The 13591-nt window shown below is 40.6% G+C and overlaps 1 protein-coding gene across 3 annotated transcripts; it reads right to left on the bottom strand.

Annotated features, from left to right (window-relative positions):
- Positions 1-236: 236 nt before the first annotated feature.
- Positions 237-13579, bottom strand: znf106b (zinc finger protein 106b). Of its 3 annotated transcripts, none has more exons than XM_038727072.1 (22): positions 13401-13579; positions 12299-12370; positions 11737-11873; positions 11564-11625; positions 10103-10306; positions 8717-9988; positions 8273-8612; positions 8110-8170; positions 7528-7682; positions 7193-7253; positions 6352-7111; positions 6214-6248; positions 5979-6112; positions 5653-5787; positions 5134-5250; positions 3861-4052; positions 3339-3401; positions 2645-2764; positions 2441-2512; positions 2243-2314; positions 1894-2040; positions 237-1732 (listed from the first exon to the last, which is right to left on the bottom strand). In XM_038727072.1, the coding sequence occupies exons 3-22, from the start codon at positions 11869-11871 to the stop codon at positions 1676-1678; spliced, it is 4194 nt and encodes a 1397-aa protein (XP_038583000.1). In that variant the 5' UTR covers positions 11872-11873; positions 12299-12370; positions 13401-13579; the 3' UTR covers positions 237-1675. The 3 variants fall into 3 exon arrangements, with proteins under 3 accessions (XP_038583000.1, XP_038583001.1, XP_038582999.1); XM_038727073.1 differs by having other exon boundaries at positions 13486-13579; XM_038727071.1 differs by lacking the exons at positions 12299-12370; positions 13401-13579 and adding an exon at positions 12201-12274.
- Positions 13580-13591: the final 12 nt, after the last annotated feature.

Genomic DNA, 13591 nt, shown 5'->3' with positions numbered 1-13591 from the left:
TAACAATTATAAATTAATAGATTGATTACATATTTAATGATGCAAAACATTTCTATAACCAAGAGTCACCACTTAAAGAATCCATTTCTAAAGTAAGTTCTCAAGTGTGCAAGAAAACTGTTTGGGCCAAGGAATAATTAAGGATACATTGTGATATCAGGAAAAATAACAAGCCATGTCATTATATAATAAAAAAAACTAAAATATGAAAAATATTCATAAAAAAGAGAAAAATCTGACTTGAAAGCAGGCGGGTAGTTTATTATTTATACAGAAAGTACAGGTTGCTAAATATTAGCCAATGGGTTTTAAACACTGGAATTGTTTCCCAAACTGCACCTTCTTTAATAATACAGTATACCAGCAAGTTAAGCCTGTTTATTTTCACAATTGAGCAGCCGCCCTTGTATGCAGGTCCTTTCAACACCGAATACTTTCTAAAAAGGATTTGAAAATATTTCGCACAATCCTCAAAGTCCTGCTGACTTCATGAAGGTAAAGACCTGACCCTTCTACAATTACCAAGAATGATCTTAATATCTACGGATGTGTGTTTGAAAAATATTTCAGACATTTGGGGGGTTGCACATCATCTTTAAAGGGGAACTCCACCAATTTTGCACATCAGTCTTTCACAGGTCTTGGGGAATACAACTGCATATGTGAGAAATGTTGCATAAAGCTCTTTGTATATTACTTCACTCTTGCTGTTTAGTCCGAAGACTACGAGACAAAAATCTGGAGGCAGTGAGTTAGAAAGAAGACCCTCTCTAGCCTGCTTATCTCTTCTTGAGGCTAGTGGCTCAGTGGTACATTAGCCGCCATAAAAAACCTGACTCTATGACTGAACTGTCGGTAGTCAAGTTGCATCGTGGGTAATGTAGGTACCAGGTCTGACAAAGAAGAAGAATCAACAATCAAATTAGATCCTTGTGATCTAAATTTTCCATTGCAAGTCTGTTAATGTTACAGGAGTGCAACGTTAAATCGGTGGAGTACTGGAGCGCAGAATAGCATTTTAACAAACTGGGTGTTGCGATTTGATGTGTAACTCAATTAAATTGGTTCAGGTTCCAACACTCTGGAATTTCAGCTTTGTTTTTCATTTCCAGATTGAGGCAACATTTAAACATGCTACATCCTCTTCAGAGCCCATCGCCAATCCAAGACTGAGGGCAGTTCACTGTAAAAGCTTCGCCGAGGTGTTGATGGTAAAGCGTAGTTGTAAAAGTGTTCTGAACAATTAGCTTCACATCTTCTATTGACATTTATGACAAGGCTTACTGTATAGTATATGTTATGGTGTATAAAGCCTCATATGTCTTCAAGGTGATAAAAAACGTTCCTTGTCAACAGATCCAAAAGTAAAGAAAAATTTTCCTCCTCAAATTAAACTGATAATTTGAACTGCAAACAATTAAAGAAAGAAATAGTTGAAGACAATTATTTTAAGAGCAGGACTGACTGAGTGTTAGAGAATGAACATCTCTGTCCTGTCATACAATAGTGTCAAGGATCAATAACAGCCTTACAGAGGTCATACAGTATGCCCAAGACCAAAGAGATGTGATCAGCACCTCAAAAGCTAAAAGCCCAGGGAATGAATGGGAAAGAAAACCCAAAATCCTGAAAAGAACTTGTTGTAATGGATGAAACTCCAGCCTCATCTGCTGCATCAAGGCTGCACTCTGCTGTCATTCTCCACGTGGCTCTGCATGTGTTCAGGCAGTTCCTGCAGGAAAAATACAAACAAGACTGTGCAATTGTTCCCATGTTCAACTCGCCCAAAAGTACTCATGTGCTTGGTGTGAAGGCTCACTTTTGGTAACTTAGCTATTAGTCAGCTTATATCATATTTGCTTTGTTTAAAATAACGTGGCATCAGTTGTTTACCTGCCTAACCGACTGCTGTGTGGAAAAAAAAGTGCTGCAGCCCCTCCAGCGACATTTGACCGTCTGCAGATTGGGGTTGCTGTGATCACTAAGGAGGTGCTGCACAAGATGCTCCGCCATGCCGAAGATCAGAGAGCAATTCTGCCACTGAAAAGAGAGCAAAGGTCACAAAGACATATGTTAAGACACAAGTCAATCAGAAAGTGTAACTAATCTTATAATTATTAAATATCTTGAAGAAGAAGAACGTGTTTTTCTTGTAAGAGTGTGTAAACAAAAGTGTGTACTCAGACATGAATTGATACAAATCTTAAAATCTGATGTAACATATCAAAAATTTAGTCTTTACCCAGCAGCGGTAGTTCTTCATCAAGTTGAGCTTTACAGCTTGAACGCTGCCATCATAACAGCCTGTATAGATCTGTGTGAGACAAAAAAATGGTAGTTGAGTAATTCAAGCATTTTCAGCCATCTTTTCCTGAATGAACCTGAATGTTGTACAAGCTTAAATGGTAAAATATGGCTGGGCTAGTTTTAGTCCACGCACCACACTCTTATGCACGGCCATGCACATCACCATATCACTGTGGCCACCGTACACCTGCAGCCGGTCATGGGACTAAAAAGAAAAAACGTTCAAATGAATAATACAAAGATAATTCACAAGACAGACAGATATGGGGTTTAGTTTAAAAACATGACACTAGATATCTTCAAAAAGGTGGCCTGAATTGAGTCATAAACAGTGTACCTGTAGCTCATAAACTCGGACCAGTTTATCCAGACAAGCAGTCACCATCACTTTCCCCAAGATAACTATTGATGTGACGGCATGACCGTGACCCTTGTAGATACGAACCAACTCACCCGTCTACAAAAAAAGATGTAAGGGGAAAAAAATCATGGCGACAGCGAATGCATAAAGTTGAAACAGAAACCAAAACGCAAACCGAGACAGACACTCAAATTAACATTGAATGATTTTAAGATTACGAATCCAAACAATCTCAATTTCTCTTTTATTGTTGTGTTAACACAAGAAATGTTCAGATTAATTGATTTATACTATACTAAAACAAACTGCAGTATTGCAAGAATTATACTGCAATTTCTAAAGATTTTAATCACATTCCACCTGAACACTATCAGTATTCATTATTATTACTATTTATTCATTACACTTCTATCACTTAATGTAAAATACCGTACAAATTTCCACACTGCTTTTAAAAAATATTTATTAGATTTTTATATTTTCTTTTAATTTCTAATTAACAACTTTCTATCATTATTATTATTCCTTTAATGTCTTGATTGGCAAAATGAACAACTGCAACACAAGAATTTCACCTTGGCAATCAATAAAGTATTTCTGATTCTGATTCAGATTCTGATCTGAAGTGCTACAAGAGATAATTCAAACTCTTGGGAATCTTAACACTTACGTGGATGTTGTGGGCGTGAACAGATGTGTCACTGGAGCCGCTGAAAACTAGGTCATTCACCACCTGGAAAAAAAAAAGGAAGTATAATTCAGTACACCTGATGTACAAACAAAATCTACATTTCATCTACAAGAAATATAAAAACTAACCTTTTAAAACCAAAGTTCAGTCAAAATACAGCCATTTACTACAGCATTTAAACTATTTACAGCCTTATGAATATATGAATGTCATATTTAGTAACTTTGGAGACATCTGACAAGCATCTGCAGGTGGCAAAATCTGAATCTGAATACAGACTGAATGCTTTCTGAACAGAATTAACAGTAAATAACATTTTCATGACTGAATCACATGGCTATGTGGTACAAAGGCAGCTTCAAGTTTTCTTTAAGTCTCCATTGCAACACATTTCCAGTTGAACAAAAGTAAAATCTCAAATTATTTAGTCTCCCTATCTGGGCAAAATTATTTTTTAAAGTTTAACAGTTGAAGTGTTCAGAAGTGGGTTTATCTCCTCACCTTCATACAGAGCACAGTTTTGGTGTGTCCCTCCAGCGAGCGCAGCAGCAGGCCACTCTTGGCGTCCCGCACACTGATGGTGCTGTCGTAGGAGCCGACCAGCAGGACTCGGCGGGCGCCCTCCTGCGCTGTGCCCAGGCAGCTCACGCCTCGTGGGCCATGGCACTCAAACACATCTATCTGCTTCAGAGTCTAAGGAGAGAGGTCAGAATGAGGCAAAAAAAATATGAGAGAGGGAGAGTTAATCGATACTGAAGAAGCAGCTGTCAGAAAATTACTCTGGCTTATAGAAGATAAAATCAGAAAGGTATGCTTTAAAATAGAGTCTGCACACTGCGTAATACTAGGGATGCACCGAAATGAAAATTCTTGGCCGAAGCAGAATATAATGAAAAACTTCCAGAACAAGGTTTTTCACATTTTTTATTTTATTTATTTTGCCTTTTTTATCATTGCATAAATTAAATAGTGAAAATGTGCTTTTTACTCAGTGTTTCCCACAGGATTTGGAGAGACTACGGTGGGTGGGTCCAAGGCTTGATCAAGCTAGCTGCACCTACATTTGGAGTGCACACATATTCAAGCCTTTATGGTAACTGAAACGGACCAGTGCGAGCTGACAGGCAGGTTAGCGTCTATATCCTGTCAGCTTCTCTCTTTATAAAGACAAGTGTTGCAGTATGAGAGTCCCAGCTGAAGAGAGGCTATAAAGTCTTCATGTTACGCAATACGAGAACCACATACAACATTATTTATCTAATTGGGTCGGACTTGATGAATTTAGCGGTTTTCAAAATAAGATGTCTATATAGTATTAAAACAAGATTAATTGCATTATATTCACAGAAAGTATAAAACATATTAAATGTGTAAATTAAAACTAAAAAGGACACCTGTAATTTACTTTACCGGACCCTCTCGGGCCTCGGACCCACTCACCATAGTCTCTCCAAATCCTGTGGGAACGACGAAAAATCACATTTTTACTAATTTAATCTATGCAATGCAAAAAAAAGGCAAAATAATTGGAAAAAATGTGAATGTATTTGTTCGGTGTTCAGCAAATATTTTCATTATATTTAGTTTCGGCTTCAGCCAAGAATTTTCATTTTGGTGCATCCCTAATTTTTGGCCGATTAATTTCGGTGGCCGAACATTATGTGCATCCCTACGTAATACAGTAAATACCAACCACTCATAGTAGTGAAATTAAGCACAAGACCAAATAGATGTGTAAAGGTTATTTCTCCTGTATTGAAATCATTTCACTCACCTTTAAGTCGTGGCTAGTCACTGATCCATTGGCGAGTCCAGCAAACAGAAAGTTCCAGGCGACATGCAAACACAACACTCTGTCTGAAAGGGAAGTCTGCTCCAGACACTTTTTAGACTGGAGGTCAGAGAAAAAATAAATCACCAAATTAGAACATCAAAAAGTGCGAATCCCAAGATAAGGGGCAGTGCTAGGCTTACAGAAGTGGGTGTATAATTTAAAGTATGATGGTTAAAAACCCATAAGTAACTCAGCAAGTAAATTCTAAGTACTGGGTGTCACACTGAATCCCCAGCTAAGTTAAAGCTGGTCAGCAGCCAGAAGGACAAATTTATAACAGAAACAGGTCCAAAACTGAACTGAAGAGAAGTTATAAAAAGGGTGTTATGAAAAACTCTTTCTTGGATGAATCTATCAACCAACCAATGACATGAATCCCAGCCCCCCAGTAATAAAGAAATGTCACATACAAATCACAAAGAGAAAATGTGTATCAGGATATTTTTTCTTGTTGTGTACCTTTGTGCTGAAACAGCGGATGGTCTGGTCGCTGGATCCAGTGTAGAGACGTGCCGGCTTGTTTGGGAGGGACGACACCAGCAGACAGTTGACTTTGTTCGTGTGACCCTCAAACACGGCCTGGCACTCCCTGTTCTGGATACACGGATATAAAATATATAGGCTACAGATTTTATATTTTACGCATCACAAACTGAGGACACACTCACATTAAAGTGTTGTGGTTTGATGATATTTGCTTATTGTCGGAGGAAGAATACAGTTTTGAGCAGGGACACAGTTTGACAGAAGAGGGTATAAATAAAATAAAATAAAAATCAACATACCACCAGACCGTAGGCCCGCGCTGTGTTGTCCCCTGAACACGTGTACAACCGGCCCTCGTGAACTTGAAGGCCGTGGACAGGGCCAGTGTGATTTAGAAACTCTCCCAAGGATGGCTCCTCGTCGTCAACCACCTCTGCACCCACGATTACAGCGAAAACAAGATTTTTACAGCTGTGCGTCTTAAAATCTTCTGTGTGATTTAAATTTAATGTAAGCAGGAGAAACAATGCTCACCTGGAGAAACTGGCAAAGGTGTAGGTTTATCTTTTCTGAGTGGTCAGGAGAGAAAAAAAGTTGGTCATGTTTCACATTTACAAGTAAAGCATCCCCGGTATGTTCAAGATTCTGCGGCATAATATGTACATAAGTCACCTCTCATCATCATCATTCTGCTGAAACGTCTGTGTACTCGAAGAACTGAACTCCACGCTGACAGACATCTGAGGAGGCTCTTGGTGAGCATTTGAGACGCTCTCCTCATTGTCTGATTCATCAATATCGATGACCACCAGGTCGGAGGGCTCCATCAATTCGACCGAGTCATCGCTCTCGTTTCCTCCATCAGGCTTCTCTGGTGCCGGCACTTTGCAGAGATTTCCTCCCGTCTCTTCATCAGAATCGCTGTCAGTTTCTTCTCTCGCCAAACTCACGGTCTTTACAAAGTCCTTTGAAACCTCCCTCGTGACCTGCTCCTGCAGCCTGGCAGATGATTCAGGATAAGGATTTGTATTCGTTGATGTAGAGCACTCTGTTTTGGGTTGTTTGAGAGAACTAACAACAGTTGTAGGAGCAGCTAAGTGGGGTGATGTAACCAGCAGTGTAGGAAGCAAATCAGAGGGAAACAGGGGCACAGGTTGATTCACTAGAACCTGAGGTGTATCTGGGTTACACGAGGCTGTGGGTTGTTGGCAGATTTTTTGCTTTACTGGTATTTTTGGCATGGCAAGCGGGGTTAGATGAGGTTGGCTGATATAAGATGCTGGGTTTGTGGAAGGTAATTGCTGGCTGGAGGAGGTGGGGAAGGCACAAGAGGAAGGAAGGGGAGAGTGTCTTGGTTGCATGGGGGCAGTAGCAGCCCCAGCTGAGGAGGTGGAGGATTTCTCTGCCACATTAGATGTTCCCGAGTATCCTCCTGAAAAAGATTAAGAAAGGAAAAGGTCAACTATTTGCTGAGCAGTGAAGCCATTTAAAGCAAAGGGTAACTCTACTGTACCTTGCATCCCCTGCAGGATCTCAATGCGTTGGGCTCTCAGACTGTTGACCTCAGCAGTACACTGAAAACAGCAGGGAGAACAATTTAATGTACACCCATGAAAAGGTAAAAAAGATTTGTGAAATTTTCTTCAGTACAATAATAACAATAACTTCATTTATATAGAACATTTTATAATAATGTGCTTTGCAATTAAAACATGCAAGAAAAGTAAACAAAAGATATAAAACAAGATAAAATAATGAAAAAAAACACCATCAGTTATGAAAAAGCCTTTAAATCAGAGTGAGTTTTCAGAAGAGATTTAAAAGAGGATTCTGCATTGGTGTTTGTACCTGCTGTCTCAATAGTAAGAGTCTTTGGACTTCTGTGTAGGCAGCTTGCAGGGCATTGCGGGCCTGGATCAGAGATTTGTCTAAGTCCTGTAATGAGTGGCTCAGCTCCTCCTCCCTCAGAGACACAGCCAACAGCTGGTCCATCTGGTCCTGGTCTACAGGTCAGGAAAACAAGGGCAAAATATAAACTGTGAATATTTCCATATAATCACCCAAGAAATCTCAAACATTATTGGGAGAGGTGAGTTTCAAAATGAAAATGTTTTAAATAGAATAGTCCGCTGACTGAGCATCGCACTGGAAATAGATGAAATAGAATAGAATAGATGAAATTGATGCAGCAAAACCAGAGATATAATTTTTTTTATTCCCACATTCTTCTTCTTGGCTTGGTTCTACATTACCCACAATGCAACTCAATTGATGACAGTTCACTACAAAAGGTTTTATATAAACTTTTTTCACATATGCCGCTGTACTCCTGTTAACCTTTAATTAAGAGTAATTCTTTGATCTGAGCTTAATCTTCATCAGAAGAAAAAAAAAAAGACGACCCAACAGCACTCAAAATATTAGAATTACCCGCGTTTGACTTTGTTTTCTTCTTTTTTCCAAATGGCTCCTTATCAGAAAGGCCGTCATGCTGTAAGAATAATTTATAATTCAATTTCAACAATAAAAATGTATCAGCAAGCAGATGTAATTCAGCTGTAAACTACACTTAAAAATACTGTAAGCTACTCACTGTTACTTCTTGTTTCCTCTTGCTGGCACTACTGACGTCTCCATTCTCATCCTCAAAGTTTGGTTCAACCTTCACAGACACCACTTCCACCGTCTGCCTGCTGCAGCTTTGCTGTGCGGAACCAGGCTGCTCCAACGGCTCCTGCGTCTGAGAATCTGACTGTGCTTCTGTGCAAGAGTTATTACGCGTCGCGCCCGGCGGTGAAGGATGCGGCCCAGTCCAGTGTGCCCCCGAAGGACTGTCTGGGAGCGACTCCCAATGGAAGCCTTCTGACAGAGGCAAGTCACTGTCCGCTGCGCTTCTTTGGTCAGATGGAGGGTTCGTCAACTTAATTCCAAACCTGTTACCACACAGAATTAAAAGAATAGATTTAGAAAAAAACACATTTTTTTTGGAAAACACAGGGTAAAATGGAAACAGTTGAAAAGATGAAAAAAGGCTTACCTGGGCCTGCCTCTGCCCCCCTCCTGTCTCCTTCTTTTCATCTCCTCATACTTCTCCCTCCAGCTCAACTTACTCTTGGCCCCTGATAAGCTGAACAACGTGTTCAGGGTTGGTTTAAGCTCAGCCTCTTTCTCTCCCTGAAATTTCCCTGTTTCGTGGGCTATTCGAACCCTGCGGGCGACTGTCAGGTTGTGCTCAGAGGACGTGCCCAAACATTGGCTGTGTGAGGTGGGAGATTCGGTCTCCCTGCTGTTTGAAGGTCCGTTTGAGTCACTTGCAACCGCTGAGCTATTCTCAGTCATCCCTTGTGTCGTCCTGGCTGTTTTCTGCTTTGGCTTGTTGACCGGTGAGGATTGCACAGATGTAGCTGCAGCAGAGGGGGTGTGAAGTGCGGCCTCCTCGGCGTGGTTTCTGCAGGAGCCACCTGCCGGCTGCTTCCTCTCACTTCCAACTTGCAGCGTGGTCCCGTGATCAGCCGCCCGGACGCCTCCCTCGCCGTTCTGCCTCCGGGCTTCACGATCTGCTCTACACGGCTCCCTCACACCAAGCGCTCTTCTGATTTGCCACAGCATCGCACTGACATCGATGTCCCGTATGGGAGCTGCGTTGGCCGATCGATTTTCAGAGTCAGGCTGAGCTGAACGTGGACCTTCCTGTCCTCGCTCAGAAGATGCCGTACTCTCCTTCTGGCCATGATCAAAGAAGATGGCTCCGTTCTGAGGGAGGTGATCACTGGTGAAGTCTGATGGACACTCGTACTGCTTGTTGTAATAGTCATGCTGGCTGATGGTTATCTGCTCTGGCTTGCTGGTGACACCTGTTTGGGTGATGTGTGATCTTCTAACAAGTCTGTCTGTCTGGGAGCTCTCACTTTGGACTTTGCTGCACTGACTGTTCACAGAAAAGTTGCCATCATGCCTCAGCTGGTGACTTGACCGGGTGAACTGGTTCCGGACATTAGGGTGATGCCAAGTTCGACCTGAAGGCTCTCCGGGCAAACAAGCAAATCTTTCACTTTGATTCTGCAAAGTTGATTCTCTTTGATGACTGGACACTTTATTCTCTTTATTTTGTACAACCACATTGTTGCTTTCTTCCTGCTGGGTTTTCCGCATCTGTTGCAGCGTCCTCCTGTTCACTTGTTTGGAGTTTTCCAGCTTCACTACTTTGGACGCCACCGTGTTTTTTCTCACGGCTCCCTCTTGCATTTTTGCAAGTTTCTGACCAGCCATCTGCTTCAGTTTCTTTTTTTTCTTTCGCATTGCTTTCTTCCTGTAATGGAAATAGACCATGTTTCAAAACAACAACAACATATTTTATCATAAAGTGATAAAAATGCAAAAGCAATCATTTTGACTCAATAACAACTAAACGTGAAATTCTTACTCCTCTTTCTTCAGCTTCTTGTTTCTCTCCAGGATTCGGCCCATGGTCTCAGGGCTCAGAATCTTAGACAGAGAGATGGGCTTTACATTTTTAGACATTAAGCTCTTCAACTTGGCTTTGTGTTCAGCGGTGGAGATGTGCCGAGCATACTCATTTAAACCCATGGAGGACTGCTTACACGCCTGACATTCATGAAATGAGCCGCTGTGGAAAAACAACAATAAACCATATTTTTGGTCAGATTTGAGTAGATGTCAGAGTCCCGGCTTCAAGCTTCTGCAACAGATTTTAAGATCAAAACACAACATGAGAGTTTTGGGTCAGTGCATGTTGTGCATGGTTATATTATCTTTGTATGGCAGGGAAACACTCTTTTTGATACCTTACTTTAAGGAATATAAACATGTTTTTCTTCTTTTCTTTTTATGTAGTCAAACTAAATGTTAAAATTCACTGAACAAAATTATAAACACAACACTTTTTGCCCCCATTAATCATGAACTGAACTCAAAGATGCAAGACTTTCTCTATATACACAAAAGGCCTATTTCTCTCAAATATTGTTCACAAATCTGTCAAAATATGTTAGATGTCGCAAGTTTTGAGGGAGCATGCAATTGGCATGCTGACTGCAGGAATGTCCACCAGAGCTGTTGCCCGTGAATTGAATGTTAATTTCTCTACCATAAGCCGTCTCCAAACGTGTTTCAGAGAATTTGGCAGTACCTCCAACAAGCCTCACAACCGCAGACCATGTGTAACCACACCAGCCCAGGACCTCCACATCCAGTAACTTCACCTCCAAGGTCGTCTGAGACCAGCCACCCGGACAGCTGCTGCAACAATCGGTTTGCATAACCAAAGAATTTCGGCCCAAATTGTCAGGAACCGTCTCAGGGACGCTTATCTGCAAGCTCGTCATCCTCATCGGGGCCTCGACCTCAGTGCAACTTCGCACAGCCATTGAAGAGGAGTGGACCAACATTCCACAGGCCACAATCAACAACCTGATCAACTCTATGAGAAGGAAACATGTTGCACTATGTGAAGCACAAATGGTGGTCACACCAGATACTGACTGGTTTCCGGACCCCACCAATACAGTGAAACTGCACATTTTTGAGTGGTCTTTTATTGTGGCCAGCCTAACACACCTGTGTAATACCCATTCTGTCTGATCAGCATCTTGATATGCCACACATGAGGTGGATGGATTATCTCGGCAAAGGAGAAGTGCTCACTCACACAGATTTTGACAGATTTGTGAACAATAGAGAGACTGAGATTGAGAGACTATTGACATACTCCTGAAGAATAACATGACAACACAACCATGACATTTGTTGTGCATAAACTCTTACTCAACTCAGCCCAAAATGTCTTCATCATCATGTGTTTTACTTTTTTTAGTTTTGCATCTCTTGCATATTACAGTACATTTGTTTATTAGATATTACTCACTTGCCCAGCACCGTCTCCAGCTCTCTGTGATGCAGCATACCATGCATATGCTCATGGCCTTCCTGTAGTTAACATATTTTCAGAATTATAGATCATTTATAAGGGTTGCATGTTGGAATAATCACACATTAACCAGCACAGCTACTCATGTAAATAAAGTTAGAGGCACTTACATGTTTCAAATACGACCTGCGACACAAAATACAGTAGATATTTTTGACCTTCTGTGGGGACAGTGCGTGGCTGTTTGTCTTCTTCTTCACAGGGGTTTTACCCACCTTCTCAAGTTGGGTTTGAACGTTTGCCATTTCTGAGCAGGTGAAACAAGACAGATCTTAACAGCAAACACATGGAAGCTTTGTAGTTGCATCAACAGCATATCATCACAGATTAAAAAGTATAGCCAATAGAATATAGTGTCGCTGGACACAGTTTATAATCACTTTAACACTGCGATCATCGAGCCTAAACCTGTAACTGCAGCACAACGTGGTTAAATCATCCAGTGTGCACATGAATGGCCCCTGCGTTACGACTCACACAAGATTTATTATTTAATTAACGGCGTTTGAGTAACTTCTTCACGGATTATAAAAGACTAAATTTTATATTTAAATTGTAAACACATCATAATTACCAGACACATTTCACATGGAAACAACACTCAACTGCTTCCCAACCGCCATGTCTCTTCTTCTTCTTTGTTTTTAGTTAGAGACTCGCAAACAAATTTACCTCGCAGCGCCACCTACTGTGTCGTAGTGTGGAGTCATGGCGGCGTTAGATCATCATGAACACGGATTGGTCCTTAGAAAAAGCAAACACAACAAACACCCTATTTCCTAATCCTGCCTGGATTATATAACCTACCAACCCCTCTTCTGATTTCCCTACAGTCCTGTCCTGTGGGTCAGCAGTGATTTTAATCTCCATCCCTGCCCTGTGTCATGTATTTTTTCCTGATGTCTGCCTCTCTGAATTATATTCAGCCTGCTAGGATCATAGACAGTATATATAAAAAGGCTAGAGAGCATGATAATGTGTTTTACATCTTCCACTGACACAGGTTGATTGACCTTTTAAAAATATTTATAAGGTAGAGTGAAAACCTGCGTGCCCGAACCTTGAACCTCTCTGTGGTTATGATTAAGCTTTTGTACTTCTGTACATTAGGCTATAATAATGTCTCCTTTATTATCTGTATCTTATTCCTTCTACCAGGTGTCAATTGCAGTTGTTCTAATCACAGATTTTGCCTCTCTCTCTCTCCCTCTAAGAGCCTTCTTTGCCAATTTGCTCATTGCCTCTAAAAACCAAATGAGCAGCGAACAAAACTGCACTTCTATACCCATACTTTGTAGTCTTAAAAGCAACTTGTGGATTTCTATCATTAGATCGTATTCTCTGTTTGCTTTGGGGACAAGGCTCTGTGAGCTGCTGCTTAATCTGAGTAAATTACTTGCTCTATCCACTAATGGACAATCATGACTGCAATGATGCCAAATATGTATAGGCCAGTCTTTGATATATATTAACATTAAATTCTGATATATACCCACTTGCCCATCATTAAAAATCTTAACCATTTTTTTACATTGTCAAAAATGTATAGAAGTTTCTTTGAACGTGATCTTTAACAATAAGATGAATGTTATCTGTTAATGGCCAGTTCTTCTTTTCTTCCACTTTTAAAATTAATACATACATCTGGGAGAACCCATGGGGGAACATTTCTTTAAACAACAGATCGACTATCGTTTAACTCTTTCAGACCCATGTTTTTCGGGAATCTCACTATATTCCATTCAAAACCCATCATTGATCTTGGTATACATACATTCACTTAAAACTTCAGTGGTGTTCCTTTCCAGTAACTTTAGCTACTGATAGTTTCCCTGGTCTAACATTTAATGGCCACTCACCAGTTTACATGTGCTTTGTATGATAATAACATCAAACCATAACCTCAAATATTTAAATTCTGGTACTCTCTCTAAAGGTTGTACATATTTTTTATATGGATATCTA

The sequence above is a fragment of the Micropterus salmoides genome, unplaced genomic scaffold (assembly GCF_014851395.1).
Source record: "Micropterus salmoides isolate LMB-PRFRI ecotype aquatic unplaced genomic scaffold, ASM1485139v1 Ms_hic_scaffold_18, whole genome shotgun sequence".
Lineage (NCBI taxonomy): Eukaryota > Metazoa > Chordata > Actinopteri > Centrarchiformes > Centrarchidae > Micropterus > Micropterus salmoides.
The sequence above is the reverse complement of the archived record's forward strand: the minus strand, read 5'-3'. Positions and strand labels throughout refer to the sequence as shown.

Bases quoted from the DNA above. Each gene is read 5' to 3' on its own strand.
- znf106b (XM_038727072.1), bottom strand. From the start codon at position 11,871: ATGGCAAACGTTCAAACCCAACTTGAGAAGGTGGGTAAAACCCCTGTG. The intron at 11,626-11,736 runs GTAAGTGCCTCT...TGTTAACTACAG, and splicing joins GCAGGTCGTATTTGAAACAT to GAAGGCCATGAGCATATGCA. The intron at 8,613-8,716 runs GTAAGCCTTTTT...GTGTGGTAACAG, and splicing joins GGGGGCAGAGGCAGGCCCAG to GTTTGGAATTAAGTTGACGA.